The following is a 25,702-nucleotide window of genomic DNA, read 5'->3' on the forward strand; positions in this document are numbered from 1 at the left end:
ATTGAACTTGTATTTTTTTCCCTGTCTGCTTCCTGCCACCAGCTGAGCAACTGCCATTAAGATTAATGGAAACACTAACTTCATGCTAATGACAAAGCATAAAATGGACTTATATATTTCCCTGTCTGTTTCCTGTTCTGCACCAGCTGATTGAGATGATTGGAAATGCTAACTTCATGCTAATGCTATGCATGACATGGACTTCAGAAAGTGCTGAGCTTATATTTCAACAACACATTTCAAACCAGCAATTAAGTCTGACAACAATGGTCTAATTAAGTTTGTTTCTTTAGCACAAATCACGCTATATAGGCCTATATATATGGGTTATGGATTATCCGGCTTATACCATCAAGCCATGATATATATAAATATATATATAAGGAGACAGGCTCTCTTAACAGTAAGCCTTCCATTTCTACAGCCGCCATATTGAACATTAGAATTTCTGACATTTATTATTCTATGAGTGGTTTCACTCTTTTCCTTTTACTCTGTTCTGGTCTCTGGTTTGGCTTGTATCACTTCAATTGGTTTCAGTAAAACTTCATTGGAAAGAGCCATAACCATTTGCAGCCATTACACGATTAATTCCATCTCTCATCCAAAATCCCTCCTTTAAGCGGATTCTTAGAAAGGGAAAAGAGATGATTTGCCTCAAATGGCATACAGCAAACTAATGCATCCATTAAATTGCTTCATTTCTTTCTGTGTTCATGTTACATCTATACCAGAAACAGAAGGGTGGTTGTATGACAAGCCTGTCATACAGCAAATACTGCACAAAAGATAGTAATGGTCAAGTTTTAACATTTAGCAGAGATAGACTCCTTTACCTTTCCAGCTGCATCAGGTGGCGCTCGCTTCTGTAACAGCAAGTTAGCAACTTCAATCTTCCCATACTTGGCTGCAACATGCAGAGGAGTAAATCCTTTCTGCAAAGAAAAATAAATAAATACATAATTACATGTTATAATTAGATATAAAGAAGAAATGTTCCAAAGTAATAGAATAAAACAAAACAATAAAAATGAACTATTTTACCCACAAAAAATCAGAGACAAGTAATTTAGTGTTGAATCAAAATAGTTGCAACCAACGGAACTGCATTTTTAGAAAAACAGTCATTTTGGGGTGGGGTTGATAAATTGCAACAGACTAGAGGCAGAATGACCCTGAGATTGGGAAAAAAAAACTGTGATCTGTGTTGCACAAGTTTCCCTTCTGTTAAGTAATCATAAACCATAGCTGTTAGCTGTCCTCCAGCCCAGCTAGAGATGAACTATTGCTGTAACCAATCTGTTGTTACACAAGATAAACGGCACAGTTGGAATGATGGCTGAAAGACTGTATAACCTTTTACCTGAAGGAGCCATTTCGACTTGATCTGACCATCAAAAATATAATTTTTACTATATTAGAATTATTTCTCATTTCCCAGCTTAATGTGAAAAGACAACTATAAGTCATGCATAGGTTGATTCTCCCAGTGTAAACAAAAAAAAGTGTAAACATTTTAAAACAAGTGTAAAACATTGCTCAGCAAACAGCAACATCGGCTCAACCAATGGTGTGAGTTTAGGGTGGGATTTTTTTTTTTGTCCAACAATTAGCAGAAAGGGGGAGTGTTCTGGAAACTGGTTAGAAAATAGACAATTTCTGCTATTCTGTTTATTGATGCTAGTGATCTGTCTTGAAATGAATGGGATCTTTACTACCGGAACCAGAATGTTGTGCTATATAGTTGTTCAGTTCGTGCAAGTAAACAAGTTCTGCTCATGGGCACTTGTGTAAGCTTTTAATGTAGGATGAAAATAAAAGATACAAATGTTTAATTAAACTGGGCTTTGTAGTTTCCCCTTTACTTTTTGAAGACCAGCATACCTTGTGCATTACTAACATGATGGCAGCTGTGTTATCAGAGAGGATTTCACATTCAGAGAGATGAATGATGTCATGGAAAACACCATGAATTAATTCTCCTACTACAGCACATTCTCGCACAGTAAAGGACCTGGCATACTTCATACAAAATGGGTATTACATCATTTAGAATAGCATCTGGCCAAAACAATGGTGTTTTTGAGTTCCCTTCGGTGGTTCGTAACAGCTCACCAGTGCGAACTTTCAGGAAAACTTCTTACCGGCTGCTAAACCACTTTGTACAGCTATCAGTCCACGTCATTAGTCTACAAAGGAATCAAGTCTACTCAAATACTCTTAAGTGCCCATTCACTATGATGACTGATATGCTGCTTCACTCATGTGCCATCTGTTGCCGAAAGCCATTCACACATACAGTATATGTATATGTATATATATATATATATATATATATTACTTTTAATCATCATCGAGTGGTTGAAACAGCTTCTTTAACTGATATATTGTGGATTCTACTCATATAATAAGGCATTTTAACGTCATATTAGTTGATATTTTACATGTAGTCTTGAGCTTCATCATATTTAAATGCTCCTTTAAACACCTCCCCCGGCAGCATGGCCAGTGTCTAAATGTTCGCAAACAGTATGTCGTTGCTCAGCTTTTTTCGAACTTTTGCCTCTAAACAAAGCATGAAGAAGAACTTCTCCTTGAGTATGCTGGGGCCTTAACACTTGGCATGTGATCAGTGATGTTTGACAAGTATTTGATATCTATCAGGATCATACACTGGGATACTGCGGGGAATCTTTTTCTACAGCTGCAATTAAAAAATAGCTGCTGATCGTCATTGTAATAATGGATACCATGTGGGTTTCACTGGATGCATAATTCTTAAAGAGCCCATGAAATACAAATCGGAGTTTTGTGGTTTTGAGTTCATGGCTTTTAGGCTTTGAGGTCATCAATATGCTAGTGTACTACTAAAAATTGACAAAATAAAGCATTTAAAATTGACTGTTTTTCTCTTCTGGAAAAAATAGACCAAAATTACTAGCGACTCATCCTGCACTAACTGTACAGGCATTTACAAATTTTTGTGCAATGAAACTAAAGGCTACTGGGTATTTTATTTTGTTTTTTTTTTAAAAAAAGGGAAGAGTCCTTCGATATGTGCCACGCCTACTTCCTGTTGAAAAGGAACTACGGTACGTCAACACAGAAAAAATCGTTGTCACTCATCAACTTTCAACTTGATTGTCCCAAAAGGGCACTTACTTACGCTACAGTGGCACAAAACTTAACATACAATAAAATACATAGTAAAAGACATAGTCATGAAAAAAAAAACATGTCTTTAGGTCTTTAAGGTAAAGCTTGTATATTTCCTGCAGAAACATCTGTACATCATGGGAGATGTCTGTGTCAGAGAGAACAGGCAGCTTGTTATTCACGTAATCTGACAGATGTTTCAAGCTATGTGTCAGTGTGTGACGCGAGCACCAATCTGGTGATACACAAACCACTGAAAAATGTCCAAAGAGCAGCTCTCACTAACATAATCATTACAAACACAAAAACGCAGTAAACATACTCCACATTAAACTCCACAGATCTAAAAGGTATTTCTCGTAATGGACGCATTGCCAAAACCAAGTAGCATTTTTAAATGACCTTTATTCGACATTAGTATATGGCTCGGAATACTTGCTAGTACTGTAATTGGTCAATCGCAGTATTCTGCATTCAAATAGTTTTGTTTTATGACCGTTGTCCCAGCTATGCTAGTTTCATGTCCTCGTATCAATTTGTGGTCTCTTTCTTCTGATGTAATACAATAATTTCAACAACAAATCAAATAATTCATGTTAATTTTTATATTTATTTGGTAAGTTATTGTGTAATAAGCAGGATAATGTACATTCAGCTGGTTATTAATGCAAAATAAACCTCTTGATACAAAACTAAGCACCTTATCTGGGTTTATTGTGTTATAGTGACTGCAATAAAAGATGGGGGAAGTGTTTGAGAAAAGTTATTCCTCTTGCTGCAAAAATTTTGGATCAGTCTTGCATTGGGGTTGTGCTTATGATGCCTTAAAATGCTGCCTATGGATTTAATCTACTTCAACACAGCTGTAATTTTTACTAAATTGTGTCAGAATGCATGATTTCAAAATTAAGTTATTTATTTTTTTATAATTCACAATAATGACTCTGCTATCTCAGCTTAAGTATAGAAACTTTGAGTAAGCCATTTGTGGGTTGATTTTTTTTAGGTATAGCTATTTAAATACCATTTTGACACATGGTAGTTCTTTGGCTTGGCCTTGTTGATTGTAAAGTAGATGTCAAGGAACACGTTTGCATAGTGATTTAACATCAGAGTTAACACAAATAATTTAAGACAGGACACAGCCTTCTACAGTAACACTTTGTCAGCAGACTAATGTACAACTCACATGCTCAGTTTGTTCATAATTGAATTCATTTAGTGATTCATTACAAACTCAAAGGCATGCCTGTGCAGGGAGGGTGCTGTTTGCCCCATGAAACCAAACACATGCAAGACACTGAATAAAGTTAAAACGTCCCATCCTATGGCACAGAGAAATCAGATCAGGGGCGATCGAACAATCATCCTTGAAAGTGGTCATGGTTATAGAAAATATCAGGCGTGATCCACTGTGTGAACAATTAAATCTGTGCAACCCATCTAATTTCAGTTCATAGTAATTATTTTCCTATATCTAACAAAAACACATACCTGAAACTAGATATACCACAGAAATATGACTGATAACACAATTAAATAATCAAGGTTCCTTCTGCCCGATGAATGTCTTTTCCATGACTTCCAGTTGCGTATGATTACTTGATAAGAATATTTAAAAATTATTTTACAGAGATTGCACTCACAAAAGTGTGCGTGTGGGATTTCTAGCTGATATTTTAGAGTTGAGCAAAATTAGGACAATATACACCGAACAGCCACAACATTAAAACCACCTGCCTAATATTGTGTAGGTCCCCCTCGTGCTGACAAAACAGTGCCAACCCATATCTCAGAATAGCATTCTGAGATGATTTTCTTCTCACCACTATTGTACAGTGTGGTTATCTGAGTTACCGTAGACTTTGTCAGTTCAAACCAGTCTGGCCATTCTCTGTTAAACTCTCTCATCAACAAGGCGTTTCCATCTGCAGAACTGCAGCTCACTGGATGTTTTTGTTTTGGCATTGTTTGGAGTAAATTCTAGAGACTGTTGTGCGTGAAAATCCCAGGAGATCAGCAGTTACAGAAATACTCAAACCAGCCTTTCTGGCACCAACAATCATCCATGCGATTTATCTAATCAGACAGTGGTGTGGCATCAGTGCAGTGCATAAAATCATGCAGATACGTGTCAGGAGCTCCAGTTAATGTTCACATCAACCATCAGAATGGGGGAAAAATGTGATCTCAGTGATTTGGACAGTGGCATGATTGTTGGTGCCAGAGGGGCTGGCTTGAGTATTTCTGTAAACCATACGACTCTAATGGTTTGTTCCATATCTTATCAAGCGATATGATAGGTGTGGGAGAGAAACAGATCAATATTTATGTCCTTTTTTATTATAAATCTCCACCTTTGACCAACCCCGACCAGTAGGCGGAAATATATGTGAAGAAGCATATCGCCAAAAACACATATTAAATATTGATCTGTTTCTCACCCACACCTATCATATAGCTTCTGTAGACATGGATTTAACCACTGTATAGTCATATGTGCTTTTTAGAGCTTCAAAGTTCTGGTTCACTTGCATTGTGAGGACCAACAAAGCTGAAATATTCTTCTAAACATTTTCGTTTGTGTTCAGCAGAAAAAAGAAAGTCACACACATCTGGGATGTCATGAGGGTGAGTAAATGATAAGAAAATGTTCCTTTTTGGGTGAACTATCCCTTTAAGGCGTGACACAACATGTATGTTATGGATCTCCCAGCAGTGTTTGACTGACTGACCTTGGTCGTGATGCTAAGAGATGCTCTGTTGTCCAGCAGGATGGAAGCCACGTCTTTGTGGCCGTCGCGTGCAGCCAGGTGGAGTGGTGTGTATCCGGATGTAGTGGTGGCGTCGGGTGAAGCTCCATGTTGCAGCAGCTGCTGGACTATATCTGGTTTTCCCAGACGACTTGAGATATGCAACGGGGTCTGATCATCCTACATAAATACACATGCATAAATATAAGATTTGTTACTCTTTTTTTGCCCTGCTAAAAAGGCTGGTCTGTTTGCTGGTTTTAAAGGGGTTTTGAGAGACATTTCAACTGGTAAGGATGGGAAACCACATAAGGTCACCTAGACCAGTCACCAGCCTAAACCAGTTAAGATCAGCAAGGCAGTTTATGCATTTTTTTTTTCAGGAGGGTGTCAATTTCCTTAGTAGAGGTTGGTAAGATGCTGCTCTAGCAGTATGTCAAACATTGCTGAACCAAATTGAATTAGGCAATACTTAACAAGCTTTGGAGCCTCCTTGTAGCCACAAACAAAGTAACAAATGTTTTCTTTTAGCATGAACTGACTGCATTGCATTCCACAACTATTACACTGTATTTTACACAGTCGTTTCACCACATGGTTTCATTACATTGTCTGCGCTTCTGATATATATATATATACTACAGCATCATATCTTTACAAGTATGTTTAATTTAAACTTGGGTGACAGCCACAAACTTATATCACAGATGTTACTTGACAACTGTATTTTTTCATATGTTGTGGTTAAGGTCCAAAATTAAATCTCGGCAAGTAGCATATGTGAGTAAAAATGCTTTTTTCAATCACTTACCAGTTGTAAGGACCTAATACACTGATGAAACTGACCTGTGCAGTTCAAATCAAAGAAAGCAAAACTGAAGACTTTTAAAACTTTAATTTCAGCTGAAAATGTCATCAGTAGTTTAGCACAGTTGCCTTTATTTTCTCCTTTTCAGAATTTTGTGACACAATATTCCTCACACCCATATGAGGAACAAAATCACAATGTTTCTTGCATTTATTGAGAGAATTAAAGAGAGACGGAGACTATAATGCTGTTATATAATACTGAGTGACGCAATGTCCTGTGCTGTTTGTCAGTAATATGCCAAAAAATATATAAATAAATATATATTCTTTAATAAAATAATGCAAAATACAGTTTCATGGCTGGTAATTTGTTTTTTTTTTAATTTCTCAATTCACTTGCCATATATATATATATATATATATATATATATATATATACACTGGCGACCAAAAGTTTGGAATAATGTACAGATTTTTCTGTTTCGGAAGGAAATTGGTACTTTAACTCACCAAAGTAGCATTCAACTGATCACAAAGTATAGTCAGGACATTACTGATGTAAAAAACAGCACCATCACTATTTGAAAAATGTCATTTTTGATCAAATCTAGACAGACCCCATTTCCAGCAGCCATCATCACTCCAACACCTTATCCTTGAGTAATCATGCTAAATTGATAATTTGGTACTAGAAAATCACTTGCCATTATATCAAACACTGCTGAAAGATAATTGGTTTGTTAAATGAAGCTTAACATTGTCTTTGTGTTTGTTTTTGAGTTGCCACAATATGCAATAGACTGGCACGTCTTAAGGTCAATATTAGGTCAAAAATGGCAACAAAAAAAAAATAAAAAATGGCTTTCTCTAGAAACTCATCAGTCAATCATTGTTTTAAGAATGAAGGCTGTACGATGCTTGAAATTGCCAAAAAAACTGAAGATTTCATACAAAGGTGTACACTACAGTCTTCAAAGACAAAGGACAACTGGCTCTAACAAGGACAGAAAGAGATGTGGAAGGCCAGATGTACAACTAAACAAGAGGATAAGTACATCAGAGTCTCTAGTTTAAGAAATAGACACCTCACATGTCCTCAGCTGACAGCTTCATTGAATTCTACACGCTCAACACCAGTTTCATGTACAACAGTAAAGCGAAGACTCAGGGGTGCAGGCCTTATGGGAACAATTGCAAAGAGAAAGCCACTTTTGAAACAGAAAAACAAAAAGAAAAGGTTAGAGTGAGCAAAGAAACACAGACATTGGACAACAGATAATTGGAAAAGAGTGTTATGGATCTTAACCCCATTGAGGTTTTGTGGGATGAGCTAGACTGTAAGTTGCGTGAGAAGTGCCCGACAAGACAGCCACATCTATGGCAAGTGCTACAGGAAGTGTGGGGTGAAATGTCACCTGAGTATCTGGACAAACTACAGCTGGAATACCAAGGATCTGCAAAGCTGTCATTGCTGCATGTGGAGGATTTTTTGATGAGAACTCTTTGAAGTAGTTTAAAGAGCACCTATTATGGTTTTTCAAATATTACCTTTCATGTAGTGTGTTACATAGCTGTTTGTGAATTAAAAAAATTCTGCAAAGTTTCAAAAATCAAAGTGCAGGATTTACTTCCTGTACTAACCTACGTAATTTGGTAACAATAAACCCACCTCTGGTCTTCATTGGCTGCTCACGAACAGCTTTGACCTGCCCTCAAACACTACATTAAGCGGTAGACCAATCACAACAGACTGGGACATCTGACAATCAGAGCAGAGTAGGCTCTCTGAAAGGAGGAGTTTAGAATGAATCCTTTAGAATGGATCATTAAACGAGTCGTTTTTGACACTGGGAAAAGATGGTAATGCTGCAATTTAAATTATGTGCAAATTAAAGTGTTTTTTTGACCTTGGACGCATGTAAATCTATTGTATGAGACCTTTAAAACAAAATTAGGCACATTTAAAAACCATAATAGGTGCTTTTTAACAAGAGTTTAACATGATTGTTACATTTTCTGAAGAAAAAATAAGAATATTTTTTATTCCTGGAAAGACTTCTTAAAAACTTTCTTATCTGTTTTCTTAAACCATCAAAGGTTATAGTTAGATAAATTCTTACAAACATCATATAATTTATCCTAAGGACTTCCTTAATTTTTTTAAGATGATTTTTGTGAATCCGGACAAAGGTCTCTATATATGGCTCAGATCCCTCCTTCAATGTAAATCTACAATGATTTCGGCTGTTTTTATGTCTGCCTGACAAAAAGACTGATTGCTTAGAAAAGTAACACCACACTCTCCTCAACAAGCCACACGATTTGAGGTACCATTCATATCTGTAGCACAAAAGTTACAGGACAAGTCACATGCAGAAGTTTAATACTTAGAGTTAGGGGAAAATAGTAATAGTAAGGCTTGCGTTAACAAGAAGTCATTCACTCACCTTTGATTTAGCATCCACATCTGCTCCATTTGCCACCAGGAACTTCACCACGTTTGCTTGTCCTGCCCTGGCAGCCATGTGGAGAGCCGTTTCTCCCCTCTAAATCACATACACAAACAGAAGAAGCTTTTGGTAAAAGGTACAACCTTGTTTGGATAGTAAGCTTTTGTGTGTGTGCAGCCCTTTCATCAGGCCCTGTCCCAGTGCCAAACTGTCTCGCTCTCTTTGTTTTGACTGCCACGATGACTTGCACCCCAACAAAGCCTAAAGCATGTTTCTACAGTAACAGTGGCTCACTATTGGCCTGCTGTCTGTCTGATGGGGGAACAGTAGATTACAGTCTGACTGCACTGTAATTACAGTAGTGTGAGGAGCTCGAACCTCTGGTCAGACGTATGTTTATGCACAGCGACCGAGTCTGTTATTAACCTAAAAGCCTTTATGGTACAGAAGGACAAACAAATGCGCCAAGAAATGACAGTTTCAAGATAGGAACTCGGCTGGCTGCTGGTAAATGTTTTGTTTTACTATTATCAGTCTTTTTCTTTCATTATAATGCATGACAGTACTGTTCTGGAAGCAAACATTTCATTCAGTTAGTACATAAAGTTTTTTTACTGGTAACGTACAGTATAAACTTTCAAAACAGACCTACCATAAGTTCTGAAGTTGTTAAGTGGAAATTTTATTAAACTGTAGAAATCCCAGTGAAGAACTACAATACCCATAATCCTAAAGTGAGATCCATCAATCAGAGAAGTCGCTATTACATGGAAATGTAAATTGCGAATAAAGAGCTTAGCGGTGACTATCCATCCCATAAAGCATTGCGAATTACATATAACAGAAACTACAGATATTTTTTCATACATAAATATTGTGCTATATACCTAAAATAGTTTTTATATTTATAATTTGTAACTAAAAGTCCATAGTTTAATATTGTACCATTGCTTCTGATTCGATTACATCCTTTGTAATGCTTTATGGGATGAGTAGATCATTGCCTTACACAGTAAATACATTTTTTGTGAGGTAACCTGAAATGTGCTTTATGTGGTAACATCTAAATTAAATCATTGAAGTTTAGGCATGAAACTCTACATGGTGCAAGCTGATAAGTTCTTTGAACTTGTTATATGTTAGCCAATCAGCTCACTCCCATGTGACATGTTAAGCCAATCAGCTCGGTCAGTGTAAGCTGATAGGTCCTTTGACATGTAATGGGATTGCCAATCAACTCGTGTCTCTCTCTTTTTGTCTAACATTTATATTTCTAAATTTTACAGATAAGCCGGTTTCACTGCAACACCCTGTAAGCTATTCTCTAAAACCCTCCTCCTTCCCAGCTCCGCTGGTCTAGATATGTTACAAGGCTATTGTTCAGTATGTATCTCTAATTGTGCAGCAGCATGTCCTACATGCTCATTGCAGCATGTCTCGTGTTTGTCTAACTGTACAGCAGCAACAGTCTGTATAAGTTCTAGCAGTAGCAAGTCTCTGTACTTGCTCTGCAGCAGCAGCAGCAGCATTGTAGATCTAGTCTGCCAAGACCAAAATCCTATCATTATGTCATACCCTCATTAATGTGCTAAATCTTTACAAAAGTTGTCATGACTGAACTGGTTTTATTTAATAAAAAAAAATAAAAAATAAAAAAAATACAATAAAAATTATCTGACTACATTTACCAGACAATGAGTTAGATCAAGTAAAAATATATCCTTAAAGTAACAAGACGTATATACTGTAAGATGTATATTACCTTGGTCTTTTTTTTCCTTTTTTTTTTTACTAACAATTATCATATCCTTTTTTTAATTCAAATCAAAATATTTTATAATTATATTGTTGTGTTTGATCTTGGAGCTGGTTGGTTAGATTCACGAAAATTTGTTGAAATCTCTATGGAGAAAAAAAGAATGGAGAAAATACTTCCGGAACCAATGGCACTGAAAAATTGGGCATTCATTGTCGGGCTCTGTTACCTCTGTATTTTCCAAGGAAACTCATACTGTTTGATGCTGGTGGGTGGTTGGGAACGGCTGCACTCACCACATTCATCGTGTTAGGAGATGCTCCATGATTTGTCAACTGAGTCACAATGTTTTCATGGCCCATAAAAGCAGCCACATGAATCGGCGTAAGTCCAGACTGCCAGAGAAACAGAAATATGCAGCTTTGTAGCATTGGGAACTGCACGATTAAGCAAATATTAGCTCATTTCAAAACAAACATGCTTTCCTTCACAGCAACGGCAGATTTGATTAAAACGCTTTCTGCATGTCTTCACTCCATCTGCTATGTAATATCATTTAATCTAATTTAACAACACATTGATTCCATCAGGGGCATAGGAACAATCTGAAAAGTGTGTGGGCGTGTGTTGGCACTTTAAAAACCTTATTTGCCCAGCGAATAAATATTAATAATGTGATATAACGTTCGCTCAGTAGTCCAAACTTATTTCCTGTAACATACTGTAGTTACATGGGTGAAATTATTTCTCAAAAAGTCGGGGTAGGGGGCAGAAACTGCAAAAAAAAAATATATATATATATATCTTTAGTACTTTTGAAAGTATTTCTCTTTGTAAAAAAATCTAAACACCCTTAAAACAAGATACACTTACTTCGAAAGCTAAAATGCTTAAGATATGAAGATTTCTTTTCAGACAATATATTTTAAGTTTATTAAGTTTATTTCTGTTACCCTATTTGCAAATTGTTTTTTTTCTTTTCTAGTTTTAAGCATAAACCTTAGTAAGTTTTATTAGATTAATGATTAAAGCAAGATATATTCAAAATATATTCTCTGAAAACAAGTCTTAAAATCGTATCTAAATAATTTAAATGGAAAACAAGACAAAAATACTGAATAAGACCATTTATTATTTTAAAGTGCAGTAATAACAGTGGCTACACCCCTGGTTTCATAGACAATTGATAAATTGCAAATAGGCAAAAGCCTGTTTCTTACATTCCTTGTCGAAATCCCATTATGCATGTATAGAAATGGCAAAACAAGCTCTGTACATGCAGATGTAAACCAAAAAATTGGTGTGTTTCTCACCTCAGTTACAGCCTGAATGGATGCTCCATCTTTCAGCAGTAGCTCCATCACTTTAATCCTGTTCTTCTTGCAAGCGATGTGAAGTGGTGTAAAACCATTCTACACATTAAAAAAAAAAAAAAGAAAACAAAGGATTCTGGTGGCTTTTATTCCAACTTACTAATGAGAACCACTTTTTTGCCTTTTGTCCATAAATACATGACCTAAAGTTGTCAGAGTTAAAGCTTTGCTTCCAGACGGATGAAAACACGTGGCTTCTGCAGCTCAGAGCTCGGCAAACTTGCATTTCCACAGTTTGCTCTCTTTCTTGCTTTTTTTCCTCATAAAGTGCTGCGGCACGCCCGTTCTGTAACCATTACTTAAGAGTATGACAGTATATACTGCACTCTTTGCCAAGAAAGGCTTTTTTAACAGATCGCCAAGGCGCTGTGCAGAAACAAAACATGCTACATGTCATAACAGTTACTCTAAGTGTTTAAAACTTGGAGCGTACCAACGTTAGCAGAAGCAAAAGAGAAAAAGAGCAGTCTGGGATTATACCGGACTAGTAAACTCTCAGTTTTATGTCAGTGAATGTGATTTACTCACATACATAGGATGTTTCTAAAAAAAAACACTACTTTCTATCCACAGACCGTGATTAGGATTTGGGTTTGGTTATGGGTTCAACAACATTCTTATCTATCAATCACTTCCCTCTAATTTTAGGGGTAATGTTCAGGGTTAAAATAGGTTTAGGGCTATGTTTGTTTGACAGGATTGTTTAGTACCAGGTGTCCCGATAAAATTGGAACAGTCCTGATTTTACAAGCCAGGTACAGTCAGGATACCAATTGTTTCTATCATTTGTTGTAGCTTTATTTATTTTTTTCTAAAGTGACATTACTGTGATTCATGCTTTATTATCATGAGAAACCAGCAGCAGTGTGATGTGTAACCTTAAGTAACAAGAGTGAGATGAGTAATTCCTTGAATCCTAAATACAACATAAACAACTACATTGGCTGCTTCCCCAAGTGCGTGAATAACTGCGCAAGTGGCTGAATGAAGTAGAACAAATGTATGCTCTTTTTTCATTGGCCAACATCTGATACACTGATTTAAACTTTCTAATATCTAATAGTTTATAAAAATAACCTAGTCACTTTTGGAAATCTGTATTTCCATTGCCAGTATTCTTAAAAATATGACTTCATGTCAGCAAAACTTTTGCATTGTGATGGATTACATTATCAACATGAAAGTTAAAGTTTAGGTTGGAATCGAAGTCACCGTCAAAAGTAACTGTTGAGCAAAGTTTAAAAAAACAAGGCTCAACAGTTCTCTCGAACAACTGTTTAATAATTGTCCTCAGTAACATTGCTTTGTTTAGTCAATTTGAATTAGTTTGTTCACTTAATGCAAAAATTCTTGTTGAGAACTACTATTTTTTTGTTTAGCCAACTATCAATTTGCAATACAAGAACTTTGATTTTGTCACATTTCAATCTTATGTATAGTTTCCCTTCTGTCACTCACTCGACGTTGTGTCGATGTAGTGACACTAGGGGTCGATCTTGAGAGCCCCGAACACCTCAAATCTTTGAGAAAAGGCCAATGAGAATTGGCGAGTGGAATTTGCATGCCACTACACCGGACATACGAAGGCTCCTAAACGCCCCTGAGATGGACGACACAGGGAGCAAGGTGTCTGCTGCAAACCCGGAGCTGGTATCCAGACCACTCCATCCCCCGGTGGAGGGCCGGGTGGTAAATCGTGGATGCCATCGCTATGGCATACCAGGCCCAGGCCGTGCCCGCCCCTTCGGGAATACGAGCACACTCCACAAGGAGTCTGGCATCCTTATGGTCACTGGCCCATGGCACCTCTCTAGCAGACATCTGCAGGGCAGCGGGCTGGGCGACACCCAATACCTTTGCGAGATTTTACAATCTCCGGGTTGAGCCAGTTTCATCCTGTGTTTTGTCAGGTATGAACAGGTAAGTTCGGGAATACGGACAGCTGGCTGGGTGTATCGTTTGCGTATAGCGCCTTTCCCCTCCAAAGAGGCGAAAATGTGCGCTTCTTTTCCCATGCTAGTTCACGAACCCGTGAACCCTGGATGTCCTTCCTTCCTAGCCATGTGGCTCGCGAATTCAGTGGAGGAATTCACAGCCGGAACCAGTACGTGTGCTAATATGCCCTTACTGAGGTAGGTGCTCCACAGGTGCCGGTTACTCCGGTAACCCCCTGTGATGTATTTTCCGCAGTAAGGTCTCCCTGTCGGCAGACCTGCGTCTCCCTTCGACAGGGCCCTCTCTGTCCCGGTCGCCGTGTTTGTAGCCCCTTTCAGGCAGGACCAACCACCGTGCGGCTCTGAGCCCATATGACGTGCTTGCCACATGTTACCTCCCCTCCGGGCAGGATGTGGTCTCCGCAGGGTCTTTTCCCCCTGAAAGAATAGGATAGGAAAAGAACACATTCCCCGGCACATATATTGAGTGTTAAAATGGCCCCAGCCGTATAACTGAATACTCTGTGGAGAGAAAACATAGAGAGAAAAGGCCGCAGCTGGCGTGGCCTGCTTCCATACTAGATACATCTCTTCCCCCCCTAGGGATGTGGGGAACTATACAACGTTTTTTGGGGCATTGGGGGAGGCTACGTGCAGACCGGTGCACCTGCTACTACGCACGCAGCAGCTTGCTTGCACCTGCACTGGCAGTCCACGTAACATGGCTCAGCTAGTTGTGGCGTTTCATATAGGGACCCCTAGTGTCACTACATCGACACAACGTCGAGTGAGTGACAGAAGGGGAATGTCTCGGTTACTGTCGTAACCTCCGTTCCCTAATGGAGGGAACGAGACGTTGTGTCCCCCCTGCCACAACGCTGTACTACCCGCTGAAATGGCTGGGACCCTGACTCGGCTCCTCAGCACAAAACCTGAATGAGTGGTTGCGAGCCAGCTCCTTTTATACCCGTATGTCTGAGGGAGTGGCATGCAAATTCCACTCGCCAATTCTCATTGGCCTTTTCTCAAAGATCTGAGGTGTTCGGGGCTCTCAAGAGCGACCCATAGTGTCACTACATCGACACAACGTCTCGTTCCCTCCATCAAGGAACGGAGGTTACCACAGTAACCAATATGTTTTAAACTACTTTTACATGAAGTTAACTGCAATCTTTGCTTCTGAAGAAAGGCATGTCTTGCCAGGTAAACAGTTGTTTCACAGACACACAACAGACTTCAACCCTTAACAATCAAACCTAAGATTAAACCTCATTAAGTTAACGATGAGCTCTTAATGTCACAACACAAAAATTAACAAACAGTGGCAAAACAACAATAACAGCATAAATAAAGTCAGCAAACAGCACAAAAAAAAAAAAAAAAAAAACTACAATACTAACCGCATAATTGATTCATGTTGTAATGCATGCTGGGAACTCTCAAATCAGCAACTTTGTTCAAAATGAAATTGTTTGTTCAGACAACTCTGTTAGGCTAGTTGGGACAATATCTGGGTGAATATTGTTGGTCTAACATGTGTTTTAATTTAGATGCAAAGTAATTCATATTTTGTAGCATCTTAAAAAAACTAAAAAAAAAAACTGGATAAAATGCAAGTACATTTTTTATGTCTCCAAAGATAAATGGATCCAAGACATTTTCAATGAACATTTTGTTAATCTCCTTTCAGTTGTTAATTAACAGTAAACTTACATACTGTATAAACCTTAACATACACAAAAGACTTATATCACACCAAATTGGATTTGGACTGGGTTTGCCTGCGTATAAAAGTGCAAAATCAGTGTGGCCTTTTATGTCATAAGTGTGGTAGCAGGCGTTCACTTCAACCAATATGAATTCTGGATGTAGTATAGTTTCCCTGCTGCTCTGCTGTGGTATTCTGTGTCACTCACCAGAGCTTTGGCATTGGGGTTGGCCTTCTTGTCTACAAGGACTTTGGCAACTTTGTAGTGTCCACAGTGGGCAGCAACATGCAGCGCGGTCAGATAATCATTGGTGACGTCGTCCACGGGTATTTCATGATGGAGCAAGAGCTGAACACAGTTCAGGTGATCTCCCTGTGTGGCCATGTGCAGCGGAGACAAACCGTTCTGTTTAAATGCAAACACAATTGAGATTATGATGAAATCAAATAACTGAAGAACTGTCAGTTCACCACTTGGTTTTAAGCATATTGTAGAAAACACTGATGAATCCAATCATGGATGAATCACACATTTCCATTGTGTGTATCCCCCCCCCCCCCCCCCACACACACACATTTATAAAACATACAGTATGTGGTGTAATACAGTATATAAGGATCATGTCTCGGCTCTAAGACTGACAGTGAGAGGATGTGAACGAGCCTCAGACAGCCCTTAGAAGCAGCCATTTATTCTGTCCATACTGCTTGAAACTGATATCAAAAATGCGAAATCAGCATCTAAGTATTGAGTATTTTCACATAAATTGTTATGGCTGTATTGTTTCAAAAACCCAGTAATGTAGATTATATGACATTATAAAATATGCAAGAAACAATGACTCTTATATACGAAAAAACAAGCCCTTTCGACATTTAATCATGTGCAAGATATGAATTACACAGTAGGTATCTATTATTCATTTTTTACCAGTTAAAATGCTAATTCTTGAGATCAGCAATGGAATCACTACTAGTGAAAATGCTCATTTTTGATAGCAGTGATTATATTCTCTGTAGCAGAATTCTTGATTTTACTCATGGAAATAACGTTATTACTCTCGGAAATACTGAATGTCAAAAATGGAATATCAACTACTTAAAAACAATTTCTGATATCTGTAACAGCATTTTCACTAGTATAATTTCATAATGATCTGTCATTCACTTCTGTTTAAAATGCAATTACAGATATCTATAATTCATTTCTTACTACCTGAAACTTCAAATATCCGCTATGTACTGTTCTTCATACTAGTGAAAATGATAATCTTTTGAAATAAATAATTACACTGTTACAGCATTAGTGCAAATGCCCAATTCTGCTATCAACAAATGAATTACAACTAGTAAAAATGCTAATTTTTTAAATCTTGAATCTGGCTTTCATTAGTGGCAATGTTAATTTCAGATCTGAAAATTGATTTTTTCAGATATCAATAAATTGACAAATAAAGGTTTTCTTAGTAGTGACAATCACATTATAGATATTCGAAATTAACATTGCCACTAGTGAAAACCAAATTACATTTATCAAAAATTAGCAAACAGAAAATGCAGTTACAGTTATCACCATTTAGGCTTTTTTACTAGTTGTAATTCTACTTTTACAATCAAGAATGGGTATTTCCATGAGTAATGACATCATATTTGATGCCAAGAATTAATGATTTATCCAGTGCAATCCTAATTACTGACATCAGAAATTGGCATTTTCACTGGTAGTAATTCCATAACTGATCTCAAGAACTAGCATTTTATCTAGTGAAACTGAACTATAGATATTTATCATTCATGTCCTGCATGATTAAATGTCGAAAGGGTTTGCAAAACATGATGTCAAACCTGCCGCAACAAGTCTTCATGCGCCATAATTAAATATTTTCAGTCATGTATGAGATTCCAGAAATGCGGCTGAAGGGAACATTGTCAGTGAATGAGTAAAAATGTAGGTCTGTTCCTCAAACAAAGCTATTGTACGGCTTCAGAAGACTTGGAATATAGGCCCAAGATAGAAGATAATTTTATGGTACATTTATGGTACATTCTGCTTAATATCTCTTTTTATGTTCAACAGAAGATACTGTAGATATGAGTTTGGAATGATGTGAAGGTGATAAATGGTGACAGAATTTTCATTTTTGTCAGAATTATTCCTTTAAAGGGAGAAAAAAATTGCGAAATTGTACCTTCGTCTTAGAAAGGATTGGAGCTCCCCGATCTAGCAACATCTCAACAACTTGTTCATGACCGCTCCTTGCTCCACAGTGCAGAGGTGTCAGGCCGTCCTGAAAGTTTGAAAACAAACACACATATCACACACACTCAGAGGCAAGGGCGGGAATCTACAAACGTCAGCCTTTATTGACATTACATGTTTTCCCGATACTAAAGACATGTCCCAAGATATCCAACAAACAACGATAGACAGTGTTCCCCCACAGGAGAAAGAGATGTTTGCAACATCTGTATGCAATTTCTCTTTGACACTGCTGCCAAATATACCTGAGGGCTGTAACCTGAGGGCTACAGCTGTAATCATTAATTAGAATGAAACGGCATGTATCCCAGGATTTCTTTTTTTCTGCCAATAAATTCCCTGTTCTTGAAAAGCATCTTTTGCTTCTAAGAAAGCAGCTGAACCTGGTCACAAATTAACCACAATTTAATAAGTGTCCTTGGAAACATGATATACAATGAATATATAAATTATAGATTGTTTTTTTACAAGTTTCTCCCAGTTTCTTCGCTATATAATATACACAGACCATGGAAAACCCTGTGCTCAGTTTCTCTGATGAGTTAAATATAGAGCTGGACAGGAATGAGTTCATTTGGTTGCAGCACTGACCTTGGTTTTGGCATCGATTCGGGCCCCTCGCTCCAGCAGCAGTCTGACCATGTTGCTGTTTCCTCTTTTTGACGCCACATGGAGAGGTGTTATGTCATTCTGCCACAGTTAAAAAAAAGGCTAAGCAAATTTTCAGACTTTTATGAAACATACTATACATTAATAAAGATTCCTTAATTTCAAAAGTGGAAATGTGCTGCTCAGTTTTTTTTTTTTAAGCATATATATTTATTCTTCAACACAAAAATATGTGTTATTTGAGCTGTAAAGTTGTCTAAATTGGCCCTTTAGGGTGGGACTACCTTTTTAGGTGACTTCTAGTTACATCATGTCGCTTCTTAGTATCCTTGCGCATATTTTATTAATGCTACTGGCTATATATTTTGGTCATCGAATGAGTTTAAAGATTAGATGGAAGTTTGCACATACAAGATTAGTATGCCAATTTATCACACCATCTCTTGTTTACACATGTAATGTTTAAAGGAATAGTTCTCTCAAAAATAAAAATTCTTTCATAATTTTCTCACCCTCACATCATCCCACATGTGTATGACTTTCTTTCTTCGGCTGAAAATAAATGAAGATTTTTAGAAGAATATTTCAGCTCTGTAGGTCCACACAATGCAAGTGAAAGGCACATAAAAGTGGCAAAAAAGTATTCCAAACTGACTCCAGTGGTTAAATCAGTGTATTCAGAAGCAATATAATAGGTGTGGGTGAGAAACAGATCAATATTTAAGTTCTTTTTTACTCTATAACTTATTATAAATTCTCCTCCCTGCCCAGTAGGTGGTGATATGCACAAAGAATGTGAATCACCAAAAACAAACGAAGAAGAACGTGAAAGTGAAAGTGGAGATTGATAGTAAAAAAAGGACTTAAATATTGATCTGATTCTCACCAGCACCTATCATATCGCTTCTCACGACCTCTGGAGTCGTGTGGATTACTTTTATCCTGGATTAATGTGGTTTTGGAGCTTCAAAGTTTTGGTCACCATTCACTTGCATTGTGAGGACCTATAGAGCTGAGATATTCTTCTACAAATCATAATTTGTGTTCAGCAGAAGAAAGAAAGTCATACACATCTGGGATGGCATGAGGGTGAGTAAATGATGACAGATTTTGTTATTTTTGGGTGAATCATCCCTTTCAGTGTTATGGCCATACTTTTTTTAAATCATTGTGATAACTTCACATTTTAAATGTTTATTTATGGTTCTTTACAATCGCCACATCGCTTCACGGATGCTGGAGCTAATTTAACCCTAGAATAGACAAAATTATGACCTCTTAATTCTTAATCTAATCTTTTTTATGTACATATTGAGCTACACCACCCTCTAGTGACAGTTCACAATATCTCAGATTACCATGATGCACATTAATTTTTTTTTTAATTAAACATTAAACCACCTAAACTTTTAAATCAATACAATAATTTCATCCTCTGTCTGTGATTTTAACACAATGTGTCTTTTGTTAAAGGTGCCATAAGCAAATTATTTTAGGTGTCTATTAGGTGTCCTGAGAAATCACACTTTTCTACTGTTAGTCAATCAGAAATCATGCAAAGCTCAAACAATGGCATAAGTTTGGGGCAGGACTACATGTTTGTGAACAATGGGAGACAGAAGGAGTGTTTGGGTAACCAGTTTGGAAACAGTTGTCAGCTATGTTCAGAATACAGATTGCCTTAATGTGAAATATACAACAGAGCACACTGTGCTGAGTACTTGAATTTCCTGCATAATGAATGAACTAGAAGTAAGATACAGTTTTCACTGTATCTTGACTTTCATATAGATATACACAGTGTACAGTATACACAGTGTACAGTATACTATATACGGCAGAGATTAAGAGAAGTATGTTAGTATACTATTCTATAAAAATGCCAGAGAATGACCCTGTCCTGACTCTTTCCATTTTGGGATGATCAAATCAATCCACTCCACTCTTACAGAACACTACAGCTGGAGATGTGTCCTTACCCTCGCCTTGAAGTCTACCGCAGCCCCACGGTTTAGGAGAAGAGTCGCTACGTTGATGTTGCCGTAGTGAGCTGCTATGTGGAGAGGGGTGAAGCCACTCTGGAGAGGAACAGAGAGAAATAGGGCACAGTGGTCAAAATGTCACATACAGCACTCTGAAGGCCTTGACCCCTGTCACCTGACCTGACCTCATCCTTTACATATGAGAAGATGATATCAGGCCAGGCATGGTGCAGTAAATCCCTCACAGATCCACACACATGACCTCAGCACAACATTGAGGAATGACACATCCTTCCTTAACCCCACCACACCATATAAAGCCAATCCAGCTCATTCAATCTTTTGTTATTTGCTTGACGTTAACTCAATGCTGTGATCATGTCATGACTGAATTTCTGTACGTTTTTGTGAAGTAGTAGGGTGTTGCTTAAACTATGTACACTTTTTTTCTCCCAGGGGTTGATTTTTTTTATTTTTTAGATTTCAACTTTTTTCTTTTTGTTATATTAAGGTCACATTAAGACTGTCTTGAAAACATTTAACCAAGCCTTCATAATTTTTTTTACTACTTCCCTTGTCCCTTAAACAGACTTTTACATTTAAAATCCATTACAGTAAAAAGTTTTTAATTATTACATATTTAAAGTCATGATAATTTAAAGAGTGAAATACAAAAACATTTCAATATTTATAACCCCAATTATGATATAGTTGGGACAGTATGAAAAATGCTAATAAAAACAAAAAGGAGTGATTTGTAAATTATATTCACCCTTTGCTATATCAAAAGCACTACAACTAAACATTATATGGTGTTTTTCCTTGTGAATTTCATAGTTTGTTTTTAATGTACAGTAATTTCAAATCAGATGATTGCAACACGCTCCAAAAAAGAGACAGGGGCAATTTAAGACTAATAACAATTTGACGAGTTAAAATAAAAAGGCAATGTGAAACAGGAGATGTTAAACAGGTGAGGCAATTGTGTCATACTATATAAGGAGCTCCAAAAACAGCCTAGTCCTTCAAGAGCAAGGATCATTCGAGACTTGTCAATTTGCCAACAGATGCTTCAGCAAATAATCCAGCACTTTGAGAACAATGTTTCCCAAATACAAATTCGAAGAATTTTGGCCATTTCACCCTCTACAGTGCACAATATAGTTAAAAGATTAAAGGGATCCGGTCAAATCTCGGTGCTTCTGAATGTGTTTGATCTCTGATCCCTCAGACATCACTGTCTTAAAAAACATCATTTATCTGTAATGGAAATCATGAACATGGGCTTGGGATTACTTTGGTGCTGACTAACAAAGGTTTACCATTTGCCGCTGCATCCACAGATGCAAGTTAAGATTTTACTATACAAAGCAGAAGCCATACATCAACACTGTCCAGAAGCGCTGCCGACTTCTCTGGGCTCGGTCTCATCTTAGATGGAAAGCAGAACAGTGGAACCATGTTTTTTGGTCCGATGAGTCCACATTTCAAATAGTTTTTGAAAAACACAACCATCGTGTTCTCCGGGCCAATGAGAAAAAGGACCATCCAAGCTGTTATTAGCGTCAGATCCAAAAGCCAGTGTCTGTATGGGCCAGGGGTGTGTCAGTGCCCATGGCATGGGTAACTTGCACATCTGTGAGGGCACCATTAATGCAGACAGATATGTACACATTTTGGAGCAGCATAAACTGCCATCCAGCACTGTCTTTTCCAGGGACGTCCTGGAATTTTCAGCAGGACAACTTCAAACCACATACTGGCTGAATAATCAGAGAGTGCGGGTGCTAGATTGGCCTGCCTGCAGTCCTGACCATCTCCAATTGAGAATGTGTGGTACATTATGAAGCACACATTACGGAAACGAAGACCCCGAATAATTGTATAGCTGAAGACCTACATAATGGATGAATGGGGGAAAATTCCACTTTTTAAACTTAAACTTGTGTCTTCAGTGCCTAAATGAGTGTTATTAGAAAAAATGGTAATGTTTCAGAGTTGGTAAACACTTGACTCTCCCAACTTTTTTGGAGCGTGTTGCAATCATCTGCTTTGAAATTACTGTACATAAAACAAACAATGAAATTCACAAGGTAAAACATCATATAATGTTTAGTTGTAGTGCTTTCGCTATAGCAAAGGGTGAATATAATTTACAAATCACTCCTTTTTGTTTTTATTTGCATTTTTCATACTGTACCAACTTTTTCGGAATTGGGGTTGTATTGTGTGAAAATAATTTCAATAACGATGATGTACTTATACCAAGAGGACAACAGTGGAAAGTATGCTTACTGTAATATAAAATATGATATGTGATGTGAGAAGTGACTTGTGAAGAATAATTAAATTTTACAACATTTTGAAAAGGAAAAATATGTTGTGGTTGCCATGGAGCTAAGACAGGAACTTTCGGTTTAAAAGGATGTGCCTTCCTTAGATGTATACAGCTTCTATAGCCTCCAACCCTCAGTCAAAGGTGAATTAACAGACAAGCACAAAGCTTTAGTACATATGGACCAATGGCTACAGTTGTGAAAACATGCTTTCATTGCACTGCACTACAGTAACAGAGTGCTGTTTTATTAAAAACATCAAAATGAGTATCAGGGATGTGTCAAATTATCTTTGTCTATCTGTACCAATAGTAAACAACTTTTAAATATATTTGTATTATTTAAAATAAAAAGAAACCAAATATTATTGTGTTATAAATAGCACAAAAAAAAAAACAACAAAAAAAAACAAACAAACAGGCAAACAAATTCTAATTGAAGATGAATATCAGGCTAAGTGAAGTGTTTGCTCTCTAGTATTGACTGTCAATGGTTAATACTGTGTAGAAGTTACATATTATGCAGTGCAAATCTGAGCTGTTAACAACTTGCAAGATTAAGGAGAGAAAAGAAGAGGAGAAGAGAGGAGAAGAAAAGAGATGAGACTAATCTAAACTAAAAGAATAGACAAGTTCAGAGAAGACAAGTAGAGATGAAAAAAGTAGAGGGGAAACAAGCAAAGTAGACTACACTGGAGACAGGCAATGACAAATAGAGTAGAGATGAGTAAACTAGAGACGAGTAGATTAGAGTAGAGCAGACTAGAGACAAATAGAGTATAGAAGAGTAGAGACTAATATCAATGCATAGAGAAGAGACAAAAATTAAAGTACAGTACAGACAAGTATAGTAGACTAGAGAAAGTAGAGTAGATACGAGTATAGATGAGAAGAATAGACTAAAGACATGTAGTGTAGACTAGAGACAAGTAGGGTAGATATGAGTAAAGAGGAGATGAGTAGAGTACAAGAGTAAAATAAAGAAGAGACAAGGAGAGTAGGGATGAGTAGAATATAACAGAGTGGAGAAGAGTAGAGATAAGTACAAAAGAGACATAGTATAGTAGAGCCGAGTTAGAATAGAGTACAACAAAGCAGAGTAGATTAGAATAGAGTAATGATGAGTAGAGAAGAGATGAGTAGAGTGGAGATGAGTACAGTAGAACAGAATAGATATGAGCAGAGTAAAATAGAGTAGATTAGATTAGAGACGAGTAACATTGCAAATGAGTAGAATAGACTAAAGACATGTATAGTGGACTAGAGGCAAGTATAGAGTAGATAGGAGACAAATAGAGGAGAGTAGACATGAGTAGAGTAGATAAGATTAGAGGTGAGTAGACTAGAGACAGAGTAGAGTAGAGATGAGTAGAGTACAGAACAGCAGATGCGAGAAGAGTAGAATAAAGACGAGTAGAGAAGAACAAAGTAAAGATCAGTAGACTAAAGAAGAGTAGAGATGAGTAGAGTACAGTAGATACGAGTAGAGAAGAATAAAGATGTGTACAGTAGAATAGATTAGAGATGAGTTGACTAGAGAAGAGTAGAAGAGAGACAAGTAGAGATGAGCAGAGTAGAGATGAGTAGAGCAGAGCAGAAATGAGTAGACAATGAGATGAGTAGAGTAGAGATGACTAGAGTAGACTAGAATAAAGAAAAGAAGCAAAGCAGAGACTAGTAGAGTAGAGATGAATAGAATAGAATAGTCGACAAGAGTAAAGATGAGTACAATAGAGTACAACAAAGTAGAGTAGAATAGAATAGATGGGTAGAGTATTATAGAGTAGAGCAGAATGCAGTACAGATGAGTAGAATAGACTAGAGACAGGTGTAGTAGACTAGAGATGGGTAGTGTAATAGAGTAGTGAATAGGAGAATAGAGATGAGTACTGTGGAGAAGAGTAGAATAGACTTGACGGAAGTAGTGAAGACTAGAAACAAGTAAGGTAGAGTAGACACGAGTAGAGTAGAATAGATTACAGCCAAGTAGAATAGACTAAAGATGAATAGAGTAGACAACAGTAGAGTACAATTGAGTGAGAGACGTTGAGGCAAACAGAATAAATTAAAGACAAATAGAGTAAACTAAAGATAAGTATAGTAAACCATAGTACAGAAGAGATGTAGGAGAGATCAGTAGAGTACAGCAAAGGTGAGTAGAATAGAGTACAATGCAGTAGAAACAAGTAGAGTATACAGTAGATGAGTAGAATAGACTAGAGTCAAGCAGAATAGAGTAGAGTAGACACAAGTAGAGATGGATAGAGAAGAAGAGTATAGTAGACACGAGTAGAGTAGAGGCCAGCTGCTCTTTCTGCTGACACCTGCTTGGGGAGGGAAATGTCATGCATGACATAGGACGAGTGCTCTGCAGCTGAGGAGCAAACCTTCCAGTGACCCTACCTTCATCTGCAGGCAGCACTGGGATATTTTACAACAGTATTGTCTAAAAGGGTAATTGGATATTTACAGATGTTGAAGCAAAATGCATATTCAGACATTTTTGAAAACCAAGGCAGTGTAATGAGAGTATAAATCTTTGTTTTTAAAGAAAAGGCTCTGAACGCCCTCAGCAG

The 25,702-nt window shown here is 37.3% G+C and overlaps 1 protein-coding gene across 2 annotated transcripts in view; it reads right to left on the bottom strand.

Moving 5' to 3' along the window:
• Positions 1 to 25,702, bottom strand: part of LOC127426730 (ankyrin-3-like) — a 266,706-nt gene that overhangs the window by 79,790 nt on the left and 161,214 nt on the right. For both annotated transcript variants that reach the window (XM_051673712.1, XM_051673713.1), the window contains exons 8-16: positions 20,789 to 20,887; positions 18,792 to 18,890; positions 18,130 to 18,228; positions 16,149 to 16,346; positions 12,239 to 12,337; positions 11,222 to 11,320; positions 9,167 to 9,265; positions 5,892 to 6,089; positions 837 to 935 (exon numbers count right to left, since the gene is read on the bottom strand). In XM_051673712.1, the coding sequence (XP_051529672.1) occupies positions 837 to 935; positions 5,892 to 6,089; positions 9,167 to 9,265; positions 11,222 to 11,320; positions 12,239 to 12,337; positions 16,149 to 16,346; positions 18,130 to 18,228; positions 18,792 to 18,890; positions 20,789 to 20,887 (1,089 nt within the window). The remainder of the gene's footprint in view (positions 1 to 836; positions 936 to 5,891; positions 6,090 to 9,166; positions 9,266 to 11,221; positions 11,321 to 12,238; positions 12,338 to 16,148; positions 16,347 to 18,129; positions 18,229 to 18,791; positions 18,891 to 20,788; positions 20,888 to 25,702) is intronic.

Source organism: Myxocyprinus asiaticus, chromosome 36 (assembly GCF_019703515.2).
Source record: "Myxocyprinus asiaticus isolate MX2 ecotype Aquarium Trade chromosome 36, UBuf_Myxa_2, whole genome shotgun sequence".
Lineage (NCBI taxonomy): Eukaryota > Metazoa > Chordata > Actinopteri > Cypriniformes > Catostomidae > Myxocyprinus > Myxocyprinus asiaticus.